General features: G+C 51.9%; 3 protein-coding genes across 8 annotated transcripts in view; 2 read left to right on the forward strand and 1 right to left on the reverse strand.

The window, feature by feature from the left end:
* C18H19orf44 (chromosome 18 C19orf44 homolog) overlaps positions 1–4665 on the reverse strand; it is a 10077-nt gene extending 5412 nt beyond the window's left edge. The window contains exons 1-3 of one of the 2 annotated variants that reach the window (XM_061600622.1): positions 4429–4665; positions 1501–2148; positions 542–836 (exon numbers count right to left, since the gene is read on the reverse strand). In XM_061600622.1, coding sequence (XP_061456606.1) covers positions 542–836; positions 1501–2148; positions 4429–4506 — 1021 coding nt within the window. In that variant the 5' untranslated portion in view covers positions 4507–4665. The remainder of the gene's footprint in view (positions 1–541; positions 837–1500; positions 2149–4428) is intronic. The other variant, XM_061600623.1, reaches the window with a different exon arrangement.
* Positions 4594–13442, forward strand: CALR3 (calreticulin 3). The gene is made up of 9 exons (XM_061600624.1): positions 4594–4968; positions 6263–6364; positions 8528–8731; positions 9142–9236; positions 9857–10066; positions 11950–12063; positions 12331–12474; positions 12832–12924; positions 13287–13442. The coding sequence occupies exons 1-9, from the start codon at positions 4857–4859 to the stop codon at positions 13440–13442; spliced, it is 1230 nt and encodes a 409-aa protein (XP_061456608.1). The 5' UTR covers positions 4594–4856.
* Positions 13443–13970: 528 nt separating this feature from the next.
* EPS15L1 (epidermal growth factor receptor pathway substrate 15 like 1) overlaps positions 13971–15700 on the forward strand; it is a 52628-nt gene continuing 50898 nt past the window's right edge. For all 5 annotated transcript variants that reach the window (XM_061600615.1, XM_061600614.1, XM_061600613.1 and 2 more), the window contains exon 1: positions 13971–14109. In XM_061600615.1, coding sequence (XP_061456599.1) covers positions 14062–14109 — 48 coding nt within the window. In that variant the 5' untranslated portion in view covers positions 13971–14061. The remainder of the gene's footprint in view (positions 14110–15700) is intronic.

Here is a 15700-nt window from a genome sequence, read left to right on the forward strand (position 1 = left end):
AAATGTTGTTAAATAGATAAATAAGCATTCGCACTCGAGCTCTCCCTTCCCAGCTGAGCCATTTCCAAACCCCATCTGAAGGCTCAGTTTGGGAGCTGCAGATCTAACCCAGGTAGACACCAGCAAAGGGAAAGACCAGATTTCCAGTAAACACAGTTAAAGTGCTGGAGGCCCAGCAGTGGTTATTTCAGAGTGATCAGAATGCTGTTGGGAAGAAAGACTGCGGCCCCTGGGCAAAGTCACCACATTCCCAATGTGGGTCAGGGCCAGTTTGTGTGCTGGTTCCATAAACCTGCAGCAGCACCTGTTTGTCCAGAGGCAACAGTGGGAGGAACCAGAATATGCTTCCCCAACTGTGAGAAGTGATGTCCCTCTCAAGGCACTGTCCACTCCTTAAAAAACTGCTTCATGTCTCCAGCCTTGTCAGAGATGCCCCAGCTCGGAGCATTTTCTAAAGGGAAGAGACCCACATTCCAGTGTCACTCATAGGAGGCAGCCAAGAGCTCTTCCGTGTCACCGGGAGGTGATCAGAGCAACCTACCGCTGCTGCTGGTGCTGGGCATGTCATCCGTTGCCAAGAACAGCTCATCCAGGGATTGGACTATGCTTCGTTCAGACAGAGATGCCTCCCTCGCATTAGTGGAAGCGCAGCCTGCTAGTCTGCCTTTTGCGGATGGGGATGCGGAATGAGAAGGCACCGTGCCCGGCCTTGGTGGAGCGTTCCTGCTCGGTGGGGAAGGACTCCTGCGCAGAGGCTTCTTCAGGAAAGTTTTTCCAGGCAAAGAAGATCTCGAACTAGAAGGGGAAGGTGACTTTTGCGGGGACTGGATCCGACTCTTCAGAAAGAATGGGGGGAGGAAAAGGTTTAGGTCATTATGAGCAGATTCTAAAATACTGAGCAGAAATCAACAGTTTCCAATGTTCAAACTGGCGTGTGCAGCACAAGATGTGTGACATGCAAACCTGGCTGATTCATGTGGAGCACTGCTTGAAACACAATGGGCACAATCCAGACCAAGGGAAGCGCTTTCAAGTCCCACTGATTCTGACAGGGTTATCAGCACCTGCTGAAATTTCTTGCCTCCAAACAAAGGGGACTTAGAAGCGCCTTGCTTGGGTTGGATTGCGCCCTCTGGCAACTAGGAGCATTAAAGCTCTGAACAGCTTGTGAGGATTTCCTTCCTCCTTCCTCTGAACCTCCCCTGCATCTGAATGAAGCCTGCTGCAAATCCCATCCTTTGTGGAGGCCTCTTGCTGCCAGCCTTAATCTAGCCTCCGCCAGTTCCAACCCTGAGAAGTAGCAGGAGGTCTTTAAAGAAAAATCAGAGGCGCAGGCCTTCACCTGAGCCAGGAACTGGGGATGCCACAGGGCCTTCCACATACAAGACACATTCTTGCCAAGAATCAGTGGCCACCCTCGCAGGCAAGAGCTGCAGAGTCTCCCTGCCAAGCCACTTTCAGACCGAAGTACTGCTAACCCTAGGAGAGCCCACAGATTACCTTCCTGCAGAGTATGAGTGCGGGGAGATCCTCCTGTCCCCCAGATTTCTTGGGAGTGCTGTGTCGGTGTCTCTCAGCACCTTCCTCACCATCACAGCCAGCTTTTCCCTTAAGAGGCACGTCCCTCGCCTGGGCCTTGATCGTCTCCCAGACAGGTGACAGATTCTCTTTCAGTCTAGCGGCCTTCTCCAGGCCCCGGAGTGCTCCCAGCCTTTGCTCAGGGCTGAAGTCGCCCAAGGAGAGCTCGTCATCAGACGTGGGGGCCTGGCCAACGTCCCGCCCAGCCTGCCGGCTGCGGATCTTGCTCTCAATCTGCTCCAGCTTCCTGAGGATGGCGCCTGACCTTCCCCCCTTGGAGGAGGCGGCAGCACTGCCACAGCACATCCCTGCGGCGGGACTGAGCCCCACCTGCCTAGTGTCTGTGGCCACCTTCTGGGGCTTCTGCTTGAGGAACCGGCTGTTAGGCCCGGGCGAGGGCGGTGGGCTGGTCTTCGCCAGGCTTGTGCTCTCCAGCTCTTTCCTCCTTCCCCGGGGGCAGGCGCTGCTGGAGCCAGAGAGACTGCTCAGGTCGGTGGCCATGTGGATGGCGGAGAGGCCATGGCTGCTGGTGGGGCTCGTGGAGACCAAGGCAGCCGCTCCGCTCTGCTCCTGCAGAGAGAAAAAAGGAGGGGGAGTGAGTGGAGGTCCTTTGGGAAGACCTTTAGCCACATGTGCAGACCGGGCCACTTTTTAAAATTTAAATTTTATTTATTTATTTGATTTATATCCCGCCCATCCTCCCAGCAGGAGCCCAGGGCAGCAAACAAAAGCACTAAAAACACTTTAAAACATCATAAAAACAAACTTTAAAATATATTAAAACAAAACCACCATTAAAAACATATTAAAACAAAACATCTTGAAAAACATTTTTTTAAAAGCTTTAAAAACATTTTAAAATGTTTAAAAACATTAAAGAGCAATTCCAACACAGATGCAGATTGGGATACATACGGTCTCTACTTAAAAGACTTGTTGAAAGAGGAAGGTCTTCAGTAGGCACCGAAAAGATAACAGAGATGGCGCCTGCCTAATATTTAAGGGGAGGGAATTCCAAAGGGTCGGTGCCACTACACTAAAAGTCCACTTCCTATGTTGTGCGGAACGAACCTCCTGATAAGATGGAATCTGCAGGGGGCCGTCACCTGCAGAGTGCAGTGATCGGCTGGGTATATAAGGGGTAAGATGGTCTTTCAGGTATCCTGGTCCCAAGCTGTATAGGGCTTTGTACACCAAAACTAGAACCTTGAACTTAGTCCAGTAGCTAATAGGTAGCCAGTGCAATTCTTTCAGTAGCGAGTGACATGTTGGCGATACCCTGCCCCAGTCAGCAATCTCACTACCGCATTTTGCACCAGCTGCAGCTCCCAGACCAACCTCAAGGGCAGATCCACACAGAGTGCATTGCAGTAATCCAGCCTGGAGGTTGCCAGTGCATGGACAACAGTGGTCAGGCTATCTTGGTTCAGAAACAGCCATAGCAGTCTTACCAGGAAAAGGTGGTAAAAGGCACTCTTAGCTACTGAGGTCAACTGGGACTCTAGCGACAAAGATGAATCCAGGAGGACCCCCAGACTACGAACCTGCTGTTTCAGAGGGAGTACGACCCCATCCAAAGCGACCACCAACCCACAGCACTTCCATCTTGTTAAGATTCAGACTCAGTTTATTGGCCCTCATCCAGCCCACCAATGAGTCCAGGCAGAGGTCCAGAGCTCGCACTTCTCCTGTCCTTCTTCCAATAAAGGTCATCCATCAGGGCGACCAAGGCCAATTCACCAGGCCTGAACCCAGACTGGTTCACAATGGGCATCTGAAGGGTCTAAAACTCCATTTCCTGGAGTTGATGTCAACAGGCCCCTGACAATACAGAAAAGCTCCACTGGATGGCTACTTGAGAATGCTACTTGAGAACGCCCTCACTGCCACACAGTAGGTATGGTTATGATGTTTTACTTGTGCCCAATCAGCATAACAGCACGTCTTTCACAACTATCTTAATCTGTCCATCACTCTTGCAGGGGAGGATTGGAGCACCAGGAAGTGGTCTGACCATGACAATGGGTGACATCCACACACCCCATCTCCAGACCATCCCTTCCTCCATCTGGAGCACAAACCAAGTTGAGGGTGTGTCCTGCCCTATGCGTCAGGCTGGTGACAACTTGAGACAGTCCTATAATCGTCATGGAGGCCATGAAGTCCCGAGCAGGAACACTAGAGGTAGCCTCAACGTGGACTTTGAAATCACCCAGGATTATCGTTCTGGGCTCCTCTAATACCACAGCCAAGACTGCTTCCGCCAGCTGAGTCAGAGAAGCTGCCAGGCAGCAGGGTGGACGGTACACCAGCAGCAGCCCTAGTTTCCTGTCTCCTTGGCCACACCAGGTGCAGGCCAGCTCCAAGACAGAGTAGTTTCCTGGTGACAAGAGATGGAAGTTCTGTAGACCACAGCAACTCCTCCTCCCTGCCCCCGTCTCTGCAGCCTGTGCTGGTGCTGCAGTGAATATCCAGGTGGGCAAAGCTGGATCAGATCAACTCCCAGCTCACCCACCCAGATCTCAGTAATGCACACCAAATTGGCACCTTCATCCACGATCAAATCATGGATGACTGTGGTCTTTTTGAGTTATTTATGTAACACTTCATCACCGGAATTCCTAAAATTGTACATAAAAAAGTCAAAGACATGTGAAGGTTAAAAAAATCAATCAAACGCTGCAAATGCTCAGGAACACCCCCCCTTTATTTGCAGAACTTAGAATAGACGGGGAGGGGGAAGCGCTCAGGCCCCGCCCCTAAAGTGGGGCGCGTGACGTCACCGCCTTGGATGCCGCCCGACGCGGTGACGTCACAGCAGTCGTCCACCTTCTCTTTCTTTCGCTTTACCCTCGCGGTGAGCCGTCTCCCCGCCAGGTGGGCCTCCGCACGGGCCAGCGCCGCGCTCCGGCCCTCCGACCTCCGCATCGCGTCGCCCGGTCATTCCCCAACGATGCAGCCGGCCGTGGGGTTGACTAGCAACCCCCGACGTGGCAGGCCCAGCGCCCCTGATTGGTCATTATCCGCCGTCTTATGGGGGCGGATGAGAGGTGGCATCCAATCAGCGCGGGAGCCGCTTCCGGGACTGTCGCGAAGTTCCGAGCGCGCGAGGGCTATTTCTGGCGGCCAATGGGCGTCCAGGGAGGGAGACAGAGGGGCCGCGGCCCAGTGAGGCGCGAGGCGGGAAAATGAGCAACCAATAGGGAGCAAGGGATCCTGTGAGAAGCGCGAAACCGGCCGCGCGCAGCCGTTGCCTCTGCCTCGGCCGACTCTTCGCCATGGCCGGCCGCCGCCGCTTCCTCCCGCCGTCGTCGGTGCTCGCCTTGCTGTTGGCGGCGGCCCTGCCCGCCCGCGGCACCCTCTACTTCCGGGAGCAGTTCCTAGACGGAGGTGGCGCGGCCTGTGGGGGGCACGTGACCCTGGGCGGGATGAAACGCCCCTCTCCTGACACGCGTCTGGAGTCGCTCACACGAACACTGAACACGCGCGCTCGGGCCTTTTCCCCGCGCGGGGAGCGGGGGGGCCTCGCCTCGAGTGGACCCTCTCGCTCCCTCCGGCTGTGGTTTGGGGCCTCTTGAGGGATAATAGATAACAATCAGTGCTGATATCCGCTTTCCATGGCATTTTCCAAAGTGGTTATGATTTAGAGCCGCCGTGAAGAAAATGAAAGAGGTGCCGCCCGCAGCCTCGAAAGAATTATTTTCATTAGAAAGATGGACAGTGCAGCAAGACAACATTTTAATATCAAAAATGATAAAACAGAAGGAAAACAAAACTATCACGTATTCGTTTAATTTATTATTGCCTTTATATTCTGCCTTCACCTCCAAGAAGCTCGAGTTCTCCTGCCTTGGCCATGTTATCCTCACAACAACCCTGTGATGTAGCGGAGGCTGAGAGAGAAAGACAGTTACTGGAGCCCAAGGAGGATTTGAAACCCAGGCCTCTCCCAGGCCCTAGGGTTTAAATGCTGCCCTCCAGTTAGGTCCTGAAGGCGGCTTATAAATATCACAGCTAGGAAGGACCATAGTGGCTCTGGCAGAGCACCTACTTTGCATGCAGAAGGCCCCTGGTTCAGTCTCTCTTGGTGTCTCCAGGTAACGGTGGGGGACAGCTCCCTCCCTGAAACCCTGGACAGCCACTGCTGTCCTTCAGTGACAGTGCTGAGCTAGACAGACAGATCATCTGACTCGGCATAAGGCAGCTTGCCATGTCGGAGTGGAGATGCTTTGAGCATCTCTTCCATCCCACAAGGCTTCTGCTGCCACCCACAACTTCTGGCCTGTTTTCAAATTTAGTAGATGCTTCCACTTACTGTTGAAGGGAAAGCTGTAGTTTGTTTTTCAGGCCTTCTCTGATTTTGTCAGTTAGCGCAGTGTTGATTTCAGTCCAGTTAGGAATACAGAACTGCATTCTCCTTGAATCTAACCGTGGCACAGATTACTCAGTGGCTGAGTTTTATAACTCAGTTTTTTTGTTAAGAGCATGTGCACACACACAGATACATATACACAGGTATGCAGTTTACTTGAGTGTAACTGCCACCTGTGTGTTTTGTTTTCCAGCTTCTTACACAAGTTACCCAACTCTTGGCCTTTTTTTGTTGTGTTTGTTCTATATCTTGCATGTGACTAGGATGGCTATTTTCATCTGGTGTGACAAATATTTTCTTGTTTGTTAACAGCAAAATGGCAAGCGAGATGGGTGCTTTCTCAGCATAAATCCAACTATGGGAAGTTCAGGTTGACAGCTGGGAGTTTTTATGGAGATCGTGAAACAGACAAAGGTTAGGAACTTTCTCCAAGATGCATTACTAATGCAACATCAGCTTTGACTATCCTGTTGGTGTTAGGAGTTTGATAAATAATGGAAAGGGAGGTGATTTTGTGACTTGGAGTGGGGAACCTTTTTCAGCTCGAGAGCTACATTTCCTGCTAGGCAACCTTCCAGGGGCCACCTGCCTGTAGTGGGCAGAGCAATGAATGTGAGTGTACTCTAGGCTGGTTTACTTACACACGCTTTTATACGTACACAGACACAGACCACATCAGGGCAAGCAAGAAGCCAGGCAGAAACATTCAAGAAGGGTGCAAAGTGGCTCTCATGAGGGGTGTGGCTGCGGAGAGTCCCAAGGGCCAGATAATGAGACCATTTGGCCCCTGGGCCTGAGGTTTCCCGATTCCTCCGGTAAGCTATAGGAAGGCCAGACTTGTTTATAGGCAGTCATGAGAGCACATTTTTCTCTTCACCTCATCCTACCTTGGGCCTACAGCGTTCTTTGCTAAGGCTTAGACTAAAAGGGTTACTTTCCGTTTCTAATGTAGGTAAGAATTTAAGATATGCCACTTTACATAACAAGTTTTGCACCCACTGTGAGCACTCCTGAGGGAGTGGCATACTGAAGACACTTCAATCCCTCAGTTGCATGGGGACTAGGCCCAAATCGCAGTTCCCAGTTACCACCACAACCAAAAGGAGTGCATTGTGTTTGGCTTTATTGAGGCTTTAGCCCTTGCAGCAGACTCCCTCAGGCAATACCAATCTCAACCTCCACATACGGGGTCACAACAAGAAGTCCTCAATTTATTTATTTATTTTATTTGTATACCGCCCCATAGCCGAAGCTCTCTGGGCGGTTTACAGCAACTAAAAACATCAAAAACAAATCTACAAATTTAAATTACTGTAATGCACTCTACATTGGGCTGCCCTTGAAGACAGTTCGGAAGCTTCAGCTAGTGCAGAATGCGGCAGCTAGATTATTGACGAGGACCAGTCGATCTTCGCATATAACTCCTGTTCTGGCTCGCCTGCACTGGCTACCTATTTGCTTCCGGGCGAGATTCAAGGTGTTGGTTATGACCTATAAAGCCTTACATGGCGTGGGACCGCAATACCTGGTGGAACGCCTCTCCCACTATGAACCTACCCGTTTGCTTCGTTCGTCATCGAAGGCCCTCCTCCGGGTACCAACTCATTGTGAAGCCCGGAGGGTGGTTACTGGATCTAGGGCCTTTTCTGTGGTGGCCCCCGAGTTGTGGAATAGCCTCCCCGAAGAGGTACGCCTGGCGCCTACACTATTATCTTTTCAGCGCCAGGTAAAGACCTTTTTATGCTCCCAGGCATTTTAATCACTTTAATCTTTTTAGCTTTTTAATCTTGTATACTAAGTCTTTATTTTTATTTTCTGTTTAACTGTATTTGTTTTTATGTCATATATGTTTTTGTGATTTTATTATTGCCATGTATGTATTTTACCCTATGCTGTTTACCGCCCTGAGAGCTATTTGCTAAGGGCGGTATATAAATGCAACCAAATAAATAAATAAATAAATAAAACACATCTTTTAAAAACAATTTAAAAAACAATTCAAAACAATTTTGGGATAGGTCCAGCGGTTGTCTTGCTGGGCCCTTTGCAGGATACTCTAGGGTCACCCCCAGTGGCCAGTCCCACAGTATCCTTGCCCCAGGGGGTTTGGGTGGTATGGGAAGCCACTTCTGAGCCACCTGTACCTCCCAGTTAGTAGAGAAAGACCCTCCAGGTGATCCCAAGGATAGCAGCTCCTCCACTCTGCTCCTTCTCCACATATCTCCCCCTCCCCCCAAACTGTTACCTCTGGGCTATTTATGCTCATCAGCTCCAGGAGACCTTCACCAGCTCCAGCAGTAGCAGCTGTTCCCTGCCCCACCCATCTCTTGGCATGGCTGATTGAGGTGCTGCCCTGGCCCCTACAGAAGTGGATTGGGGCTGTGCTGATAGGAGTCCTTTAGCCTGAGGTGATCCCTGTGGATCTTCACACCCACAGATAGGTGATAGATATTAATCATGTTCACCATTTTCATAACAGTTCCCCACACAAAATTCCATTATTTGGAATAGTGGAAAGGACTGGTAACTTCACACTTCTGGCTGGTGAGTCTGAGATGTCATCACATTGTGTTATAGGGTTGCAGACAAGTGAAAATGTAAAGTTTTATGCCATTTCGTCACGATTTAAGTCATTCAGCAACAAAGGAAGGTCTTTGGTCATTCAGTATACAGTCAAGCATGAACAGAAGATCGACTGTGGAGGCGGATATGTGAAAATCTTCCCCTCCAACCTGGACCAAAAGAACATGAGTGGAGAATCCCTGTACTACATCATGTTTGGTGAGATGACTTGGATGTAGGTGGTGAAAAACAAGTCACAAAATTGGCATTGTGCATGTATTTATAACTTCCGTATCAATCCCATCCACAAATGTATGTACTATACTAAAAACGAGAGAGAGATCTAAACCTAAAAAACATGATGGGCAAAATTAATGTGCCATTTCTGAGAATTCATAGGACATACCCCACTGGGGCTCCAGAAGAACTCACTCTCCCATTTGGATCCCGTTATGTCATTGCACTCTGAGAAGTTCCTGATAGATGGTACCCTTAGCTTGGTTAATGCTAGACATGGGTAGGAAATTGTTACTGAAATGATCAGAGATTCTGTCAAATGTATCTCGGGAGAGGGCTCTTCCGGTTGCTGAAAGAGGTGCATGAGAAGCAAACCTGATTCTCTCTTTCAGGGCCTGATATTTGTGGCTCCGATACAAAGAAAGTCCATGTCATTTTAAACTACAAGAACAAACTTTATCCAATTAAGAAACAAATTCGCTGCAAAGTAAGTATCAGAAACATTTTAAATGCCAGGTTTATATCATCATTCTTGACCCTTGGTCAGGTGGAGGCTGCAAGAGCACTCTTTGAGCAAGGACAGCAATCTCCCCCACCCCCCTGCGGTTTCCAGCAACTGGTATTCAGAGGGTTCCTACCTCTGACTGGAAGCAGAGTGTGGCCTCCATTGTGGCTAGTAGCCTTTGATACCATTGTTCTCCATGAATGCCAGCTTAAGCTACGCTGGGCTAAACTATGCTGGCCTTGGTTCGGCCAGATGAGACAGGGTCAAGCCGTGTGCGCCTAACTCGCTCCTCCCAGCCGAACTAGGGTTTGAATTGCACCCTCATTGTGGCCACTTTAAGGGTACACATAGCAAACTGGGCTCTAGTCCACAGGGGCTCTTCTGCCACTCAGTGGGTGCAACCCCTTTCCAGGAATATGATGGGAGTGTGTGGCCCACCAAGAAGTGCTGCTTCTGAGTCAACACGTGGATCTTCAAGATGGCATAGGGCTTTGTGCTGTGTTTCTCGCAACAGACTCACCTCAGCAACCCTTCTGGAGTTTTATTGACATTGCAGATGATACAAAACACTATTTCTCTACCCCCCCCCCAATTTGGTTTAGGTAGATGGATTCACTCACCTGTATACACTGGTTTTAAGGCCAGACCACACTTACAGAGTGAAAATAGATAATGAAATGGTTGCATCAGGCGACTTGGAAGATGACTGGGATTTCCTGCTGCCAAGGAGGATAAATGACCCAGCAGTGACGAAGCCAGAGAACTGGGTTGATGCTGCTGAAATCAGTGATCCAGAGGACACCAAGCCGGAGGTGATTGCCTTCTCCTGCTGCTGACGCGTCATGTCGTGGAACTGAAGGGGGTGGAAGGGTTGTAAAGCAATCTAGTCTGCTGCTTGGTGTAGGAAATCGAGAGAGGCAGGGTGCCCCCCTCCTGTCCCCCAAACAGGAGTCTGTCTAGCCTCTGCTTGATGACCTCAGATCCCTTTTTGGGTGAAGAAGGCGCAGGCAAACTAGGAGCTGAGCAGTTCCACCTTCTCTTTGCCACCTGTTAACATTTCAGCATCCTTACTGAGCAGCTGAGCTGACCATTTCCTTCCCTTTCTCACAAATCCCTGTTTGATGCTCTCATCATCTCGCGGTCAGCCTCAGCTCATTCTGAGCACTACTACACCATGCATTCAAAGCACATGGTTTCGCCCAAAGAATCCTGTGTGGGAACTGCAGTTTACCCCTCACAGAGCTATGATTCCCAGCATACCCTTAGCAAACAACAGTTCCCAGGATTCTTTGGGGCAAGTCATGTTCTTTCAATGTATGATGTGGATGTGACAACTGTTCCTGCAGTCTGGGCCATGCGTCCTCCTTGGGGCCTGGTCCTCCCCTCCTTCCATTTCTTACACGTGGATGTGACCTATCAGCCATAGAGCCTGTTTATTAAAATCAGCTTACCCAAAATCCAAGGGACATATTTGACTATCTCCATGCCTGTAAGCTTCCTATGACACCTTGAATTCCAGTGTGACCTGGCCTCTTTCCCCGCAACTTTAATCTCCTTGGCCAGTCCTTGCCTGTCAGTTAGGCTCAAGCTAAGGGCTGCCAATGCTCGCTTTTGTCCCTCCACCTTCTGAATGAGGAAGTTGCCATCTCGGTGTTGGAGATTCTTTGCCTCAGTAGTTTTTTTTCTCTCAGCAGATTTCAGGGCGTCCCCACCCTTCAGTACTCCGAATTATTGCTCCCTTGAAACATCTGCAGTTTGTTTCAGGACCTAGTGTCCCATCTTGTCACAGCTCAGGGGTCACAGGAGAAGCTGATGGCAGAAGAAACACTTCCTGGTAGCTGAATAGGGTCACATCCAGGCACTAGCTGGAGCATTATTACCCACATGAGGAAGAGCAGCTGTGGCCTCAGCAAGATGCAGAGGGCTTCTGAAAGGCCTGCCTGTCTGATGACAACATAAGAATTAGGGGCTTTGCACCTCAGGTTACCCCCTCCCCCCAATTGATTTTTCCTGCTTGTCATGGCAAGTGCAATGCGCTGCGCCAGATGCGTGACTTTTTAAATTGTATTTTTATTGCTTCTTTTGTTTCTTGTATGTTGTATTTGTGTTCCACAGAATTCAAATTACAATATAGTAAAATACCATATAAGAAATGAGAGAGGCAATAAAAATACAATTAAAAACCAAAATGAATATTGAAGGTGATGGCTGTGCTGTCTCCTGTCTTCATCCACAAATTCAGACATGCCATGGACCACCCAAATGAGACTTGAGGACCAGTTGGTGACCCCCCACACACTCTAGGTGGTCTGTGAGGTGTGGTGTTGTGAAATATAGCTCCCCAGCCCCCTTTCCGCAAAATGATAGTTGCTAACAATGGATTGTGTTCAACCAAGTCCTACCCAGAGTAGACTCACTGAAATTAATGTCACCATGTCAACTTCAGTGTGTCTGCTCTGAGTAGGGCTAGCATTGAATGCTGCCCTGGGCTCCTACTCGGAGGACGGGCGGGATATAAATCTAGTAAATAAATAATGCCACCCAACATATATACAGGCCTATTTCGTGTGGAAAGCCACCTTCAGAGAGGATGGCTTCCCTGAGAGCAACCAATAGGGCTCACACCTGCCAGCAGCATTTGCTAGTTTTGCTTATTTTCTTTGTCTCCTTTCCCCCTCTTCTCCCCCCACAAAAGGATTGGGATGTTCCCGAATACATTGTGGACACCAGTGCTGAGAAACCGGACAACTGGGACGACATGAAACAGGGTGCCTGGCAGCGCCCCTTGCTGAAGAATCCTCTCTACGGGGTATGGCAGCACCTTTCCATGTTGGGCAGGACTGTGAGGAGATGGGGGGCTCTTATATACATGTACCTGCAAGTGTCACTGGTTTTTAAAAAATGGCTTTATATATCCTTGCTCTCTGCTTTGTTTTTATATACGTAATTGTATTACATGTATTTATTGTATTGCAAATCACTTTGACATGCCTCCTAGGAAGTGGTTCACAATGAAATAAATAATAAGTAATTTGGGGCAGGGTGAGCGCTGAAGCTGTGTGGCTTCTTCTTCCAGGGAGAGTGGCAGCCCAGGAAGATCCCAAATCCCACCTTCAAAGGCGTTTGGCCCCACCCGCAGATTGCAAATCCCGAGTATGTGCCGGACGCAAGTATTTCCGTCTACGAGAACATCAGCGTCATTGGCCTGGACCTCTGGCAGGTCAGTGGGGCTTCCATTTGCTGTGGGCCTCACATGGTTCGCTTCACAGCCAGTCAGGGGAGACTTGCCCCAGTTCTGGCTCAGCAAGACCCAGCTGCGCAGCAGCCCCACTTCCTCCTTGGAGGGCATCACCAGTGGGGCTCTGCTGCTGGGAGGCCAAAGGGGTCACCAGGACAGAAAATGCCCCTGCTGGCAGGTGAGTGTTATTGCAACACCTTGCTTTGAGAGCAGGATGGAAGTATTCCAAATAAATAAAAATGCATATTGAGCATGAAAGTGTCTGGCTGTAAGCAGGGCATGCCTTCGTCCCCCTGAAAGGAGTCGTGCAAGATGCCGTTTGGCCTCCCTTTCCTGCAGGTGCGATCTGGAACCATTTTTGATAACTTCTTGATCACTGATGACGAAGGATACGCAGAAGAATTTGGCGATGAGACGTGGGGAGAAACGAAGGTAACCTACTTGTGGCTGGGCTTGGTCGCTCTTGGCATCGCGGCCCCTTTTCTCTTGGAGGGTGGCTGGCATTTATTCAGAGCCCTCCCTCTAGCGGCGCAGAGGGCTTCTTTCCGGACCAGGCCCTTAAATAAAGCTCTTTGCAGGCAGCACTCCTGCACCTGATGGATGTGTGAGAAAATGCCCAGAGGGTTGGCTGGGGTGCGGGGATGCCTCTCTGCAGCCTGGGCTGGCCAGGCCAGCTCCCCCCACATACCAATTTCCTCCGGGTGGACAGGCTGAGGCAGCAGGGAGGCTTCCAGGCACCACCAGGCGCTTGGCCCTCGCCTAACCGGCGCCCCTTTCCCTTTGGCACCTTTCAGGACCCCGAGCAGAAAATGAGCAAGCGGCAGGTCGAGGAAGAGAAGAGGAGGGAGCGGGCGAAGGCGGAGAAGGCGCCCAAGAAGAACAAGAAGGAGGAGGAGGAGGCAGGCGCGCCCCGGGAGGCGGCGATTGTGGCCCAGAAGGAAGAGCTGTGAGCCTCCTCGGCGGGGAATGGGCGCAGCGCGAGCGGGAAGGGGCCGCAGCAGTCCTGCCTTGGTTGAAGCGCCCTCCGGGATCCTGCTGCCGGTGGCGGTGCCAGGCTGCACTGAGCTGCAGAAGCAAAGGGGAGAGGGCGTTTTCGGGGGTTAGTTTTGGAAAAGTTCAATAAACACGTACAGTCTGAGCTGCTGCTGCTGCCTCCACGTGCAAGGGAAGGGCGCTCCTCATCTTCGCCCCCATCTTCCCCAACCCAGAAGGGTCCCCGGCAGCCTCTGTTCTCTCTCCGGGTGGCCGCCGAAGGCCGAGACGGAGGCACCTTTCGAGCGCCCTCGGCTGCCTGGGCTGATCAGGGCGAGGGGTGGGAAGCGGAAGCAGCCCTCCAACTGCGCCATACATTCAGGGAACCCGCCCACCTATCGTCGTCCCAGCTGGTCGCTGCTTCGCTCACCCTGAGCGGGTGCAGAGGGCTCAGGGCTTTACTCTCGGCGTTTGGAAAAGTGAGTCCCGGTCGAACCCGCTGCTGACTGGGCGGCGCTTCCTCGCTTGGCCGGCGGGTGGCGCTGCGGCGCCCTCTGGCCACGCCCCTCGGCCCGCCCTCCCGGGAGGAGGAGGAAGATGGCGGCGCTCGGCCCCCTCGGTGGAGGTGGCGGCGGCGGAGCGCAGGTACCGGGGGGGGGAGGAAGGAAATGAGGGGGGGAGCTTCGATGGTCGTTATGATTACATCGCGGCACGTGCAGGGGGTTGAGCTATTCCCCCCACTCCCAGGCGCCCCACTGGGAGGGAAACCCCCCGTCCCGAAAGGCAGGCCCCGCAACCGCCTCCCCCAGACAGTCTCTCCCCCCATCCTCGGCTTTTTTCCTCTTTACATCCCGGATCATGTTCTCTCTCCCCCCCTCAAAAAAAAAGAAATGATGGGGGATTATGCTGGATGGGAGGAGTGACCCCCCAGAAGTCACAAGGGGATGTTGGCTGGAGGGGGAAGGGCACTGAAAGGCTGATCCCCACCCCCACCATCCCTTTCTTCCTCCCCCGTTCAGAGGGTCCAAGGCCCTCTGCACCCACACAACTCGTAGGTGGGGGAGGCCCCAGCCTCTCTCCCCATGACTCAGCCCGGCCTACCTCACAGGGCTGTTCAGAGGGTAAAAGAACGCCACCAGGATGCGACGGTCAAGGACAGAAGGGTTCTTTGCTGGGGTTGCCTTCCCTTGGTGAGCAGCTGTTCGCCATTGTGTGTGCACAGGGAGGGTCTCTCCCTTCATCCCTGCCATGGGGGTCTTGGGCGCTGGAAATTCGGGGCCAGCGGTGTTGCTGTGATGTTGTGACTCCTCCTGATGTACCCTGGGCCTCCAAGGGGGTGGGTGGGTGAGAGGTGAGATGCTTTCTTGGGGTGCAAAGGATGGAAGTGAGATCTGGTGCTATCCAGGAAAGACCTTGGCTGGGCCTGGCCAAGGAAGGCACAGAAATCTCCCCCAACTGCACCCTGCTGTGAGGGAAGCAGGTGTGGGGTCTGCAGACCTTGAGTCGTGCACTTGACTCTGATGAAGGACCCAGAGGGGGACTGCGCTTGTTGGAGACACTTTCATTCATGATGTTCCAAGGCCTGGCCCAGCCCCCTGGGTAATGGCTGGCACCCAGAGAGGTGCGCAGATGAAAAACTCAGAAGCCAGGGCAGTGGTAGAGAGATGAGTAGCAGGAAAGGTAGACAGCAAGGGGCCCAGCCACACAGAGTGCCCCTAAGCAGGTGCAGAGGGCGCCTCCCTCCTTGGGCGAGGGATTTAGAAGGGCAGGCTGCCTTCAAATACTAGGTCCCAGCTGTTCAGGGCAAATGGTACGGCTGACCGATGGGGCTGAAAGAGCCTGGAGCCCACCAGCTTCTGGGGTGAAGGAGCTGCCTCCCCAGGGAGGGTTGCTGCAAGGCTGGGTGGGCCCATCTGGCGTGAGCCACGTCAACTCCCTTTGTCATAAGGGGCAGAAGGGAGAGGCAGAGCCTGGATGAAGAATAGGCAACAATAAGGGCCCCTAGACACCAGAGAGAACAGCAACGGGACCCCCAAAGAACATGCAATATTAATTGGAAGGCAAAGCACCAGTGGAAACGTCCATTTCGACTGAGACAGCCTGGTCTTTTTCAGTCCCGAGTCAGACCACTTGGCCCTCAGTTTGTCTACCCAGACTGGTAGCTGCTGTCCAGACATGTCAGGCTTGCGGACCTTTCCCAGCCCTCCCTGGAGATTGGGGAGGATTGAGCCTGGGC

The sequence above is a fragment of the Rhineura floridana genome, chromosome 18 (assembly GCF_030035675.1).
Source record: "Rhineura floridana isolate rRhiFlo1 chromosome 18, rRhiFlo1.hap2, whole genome shotgun sequence".
NCBI classification, from domain to species: Eukaryota; Metazoa; Chordata; class Lepidosauria; order Squamata; family Rhineuridae; genus Rhineura; species Rhineura floridana.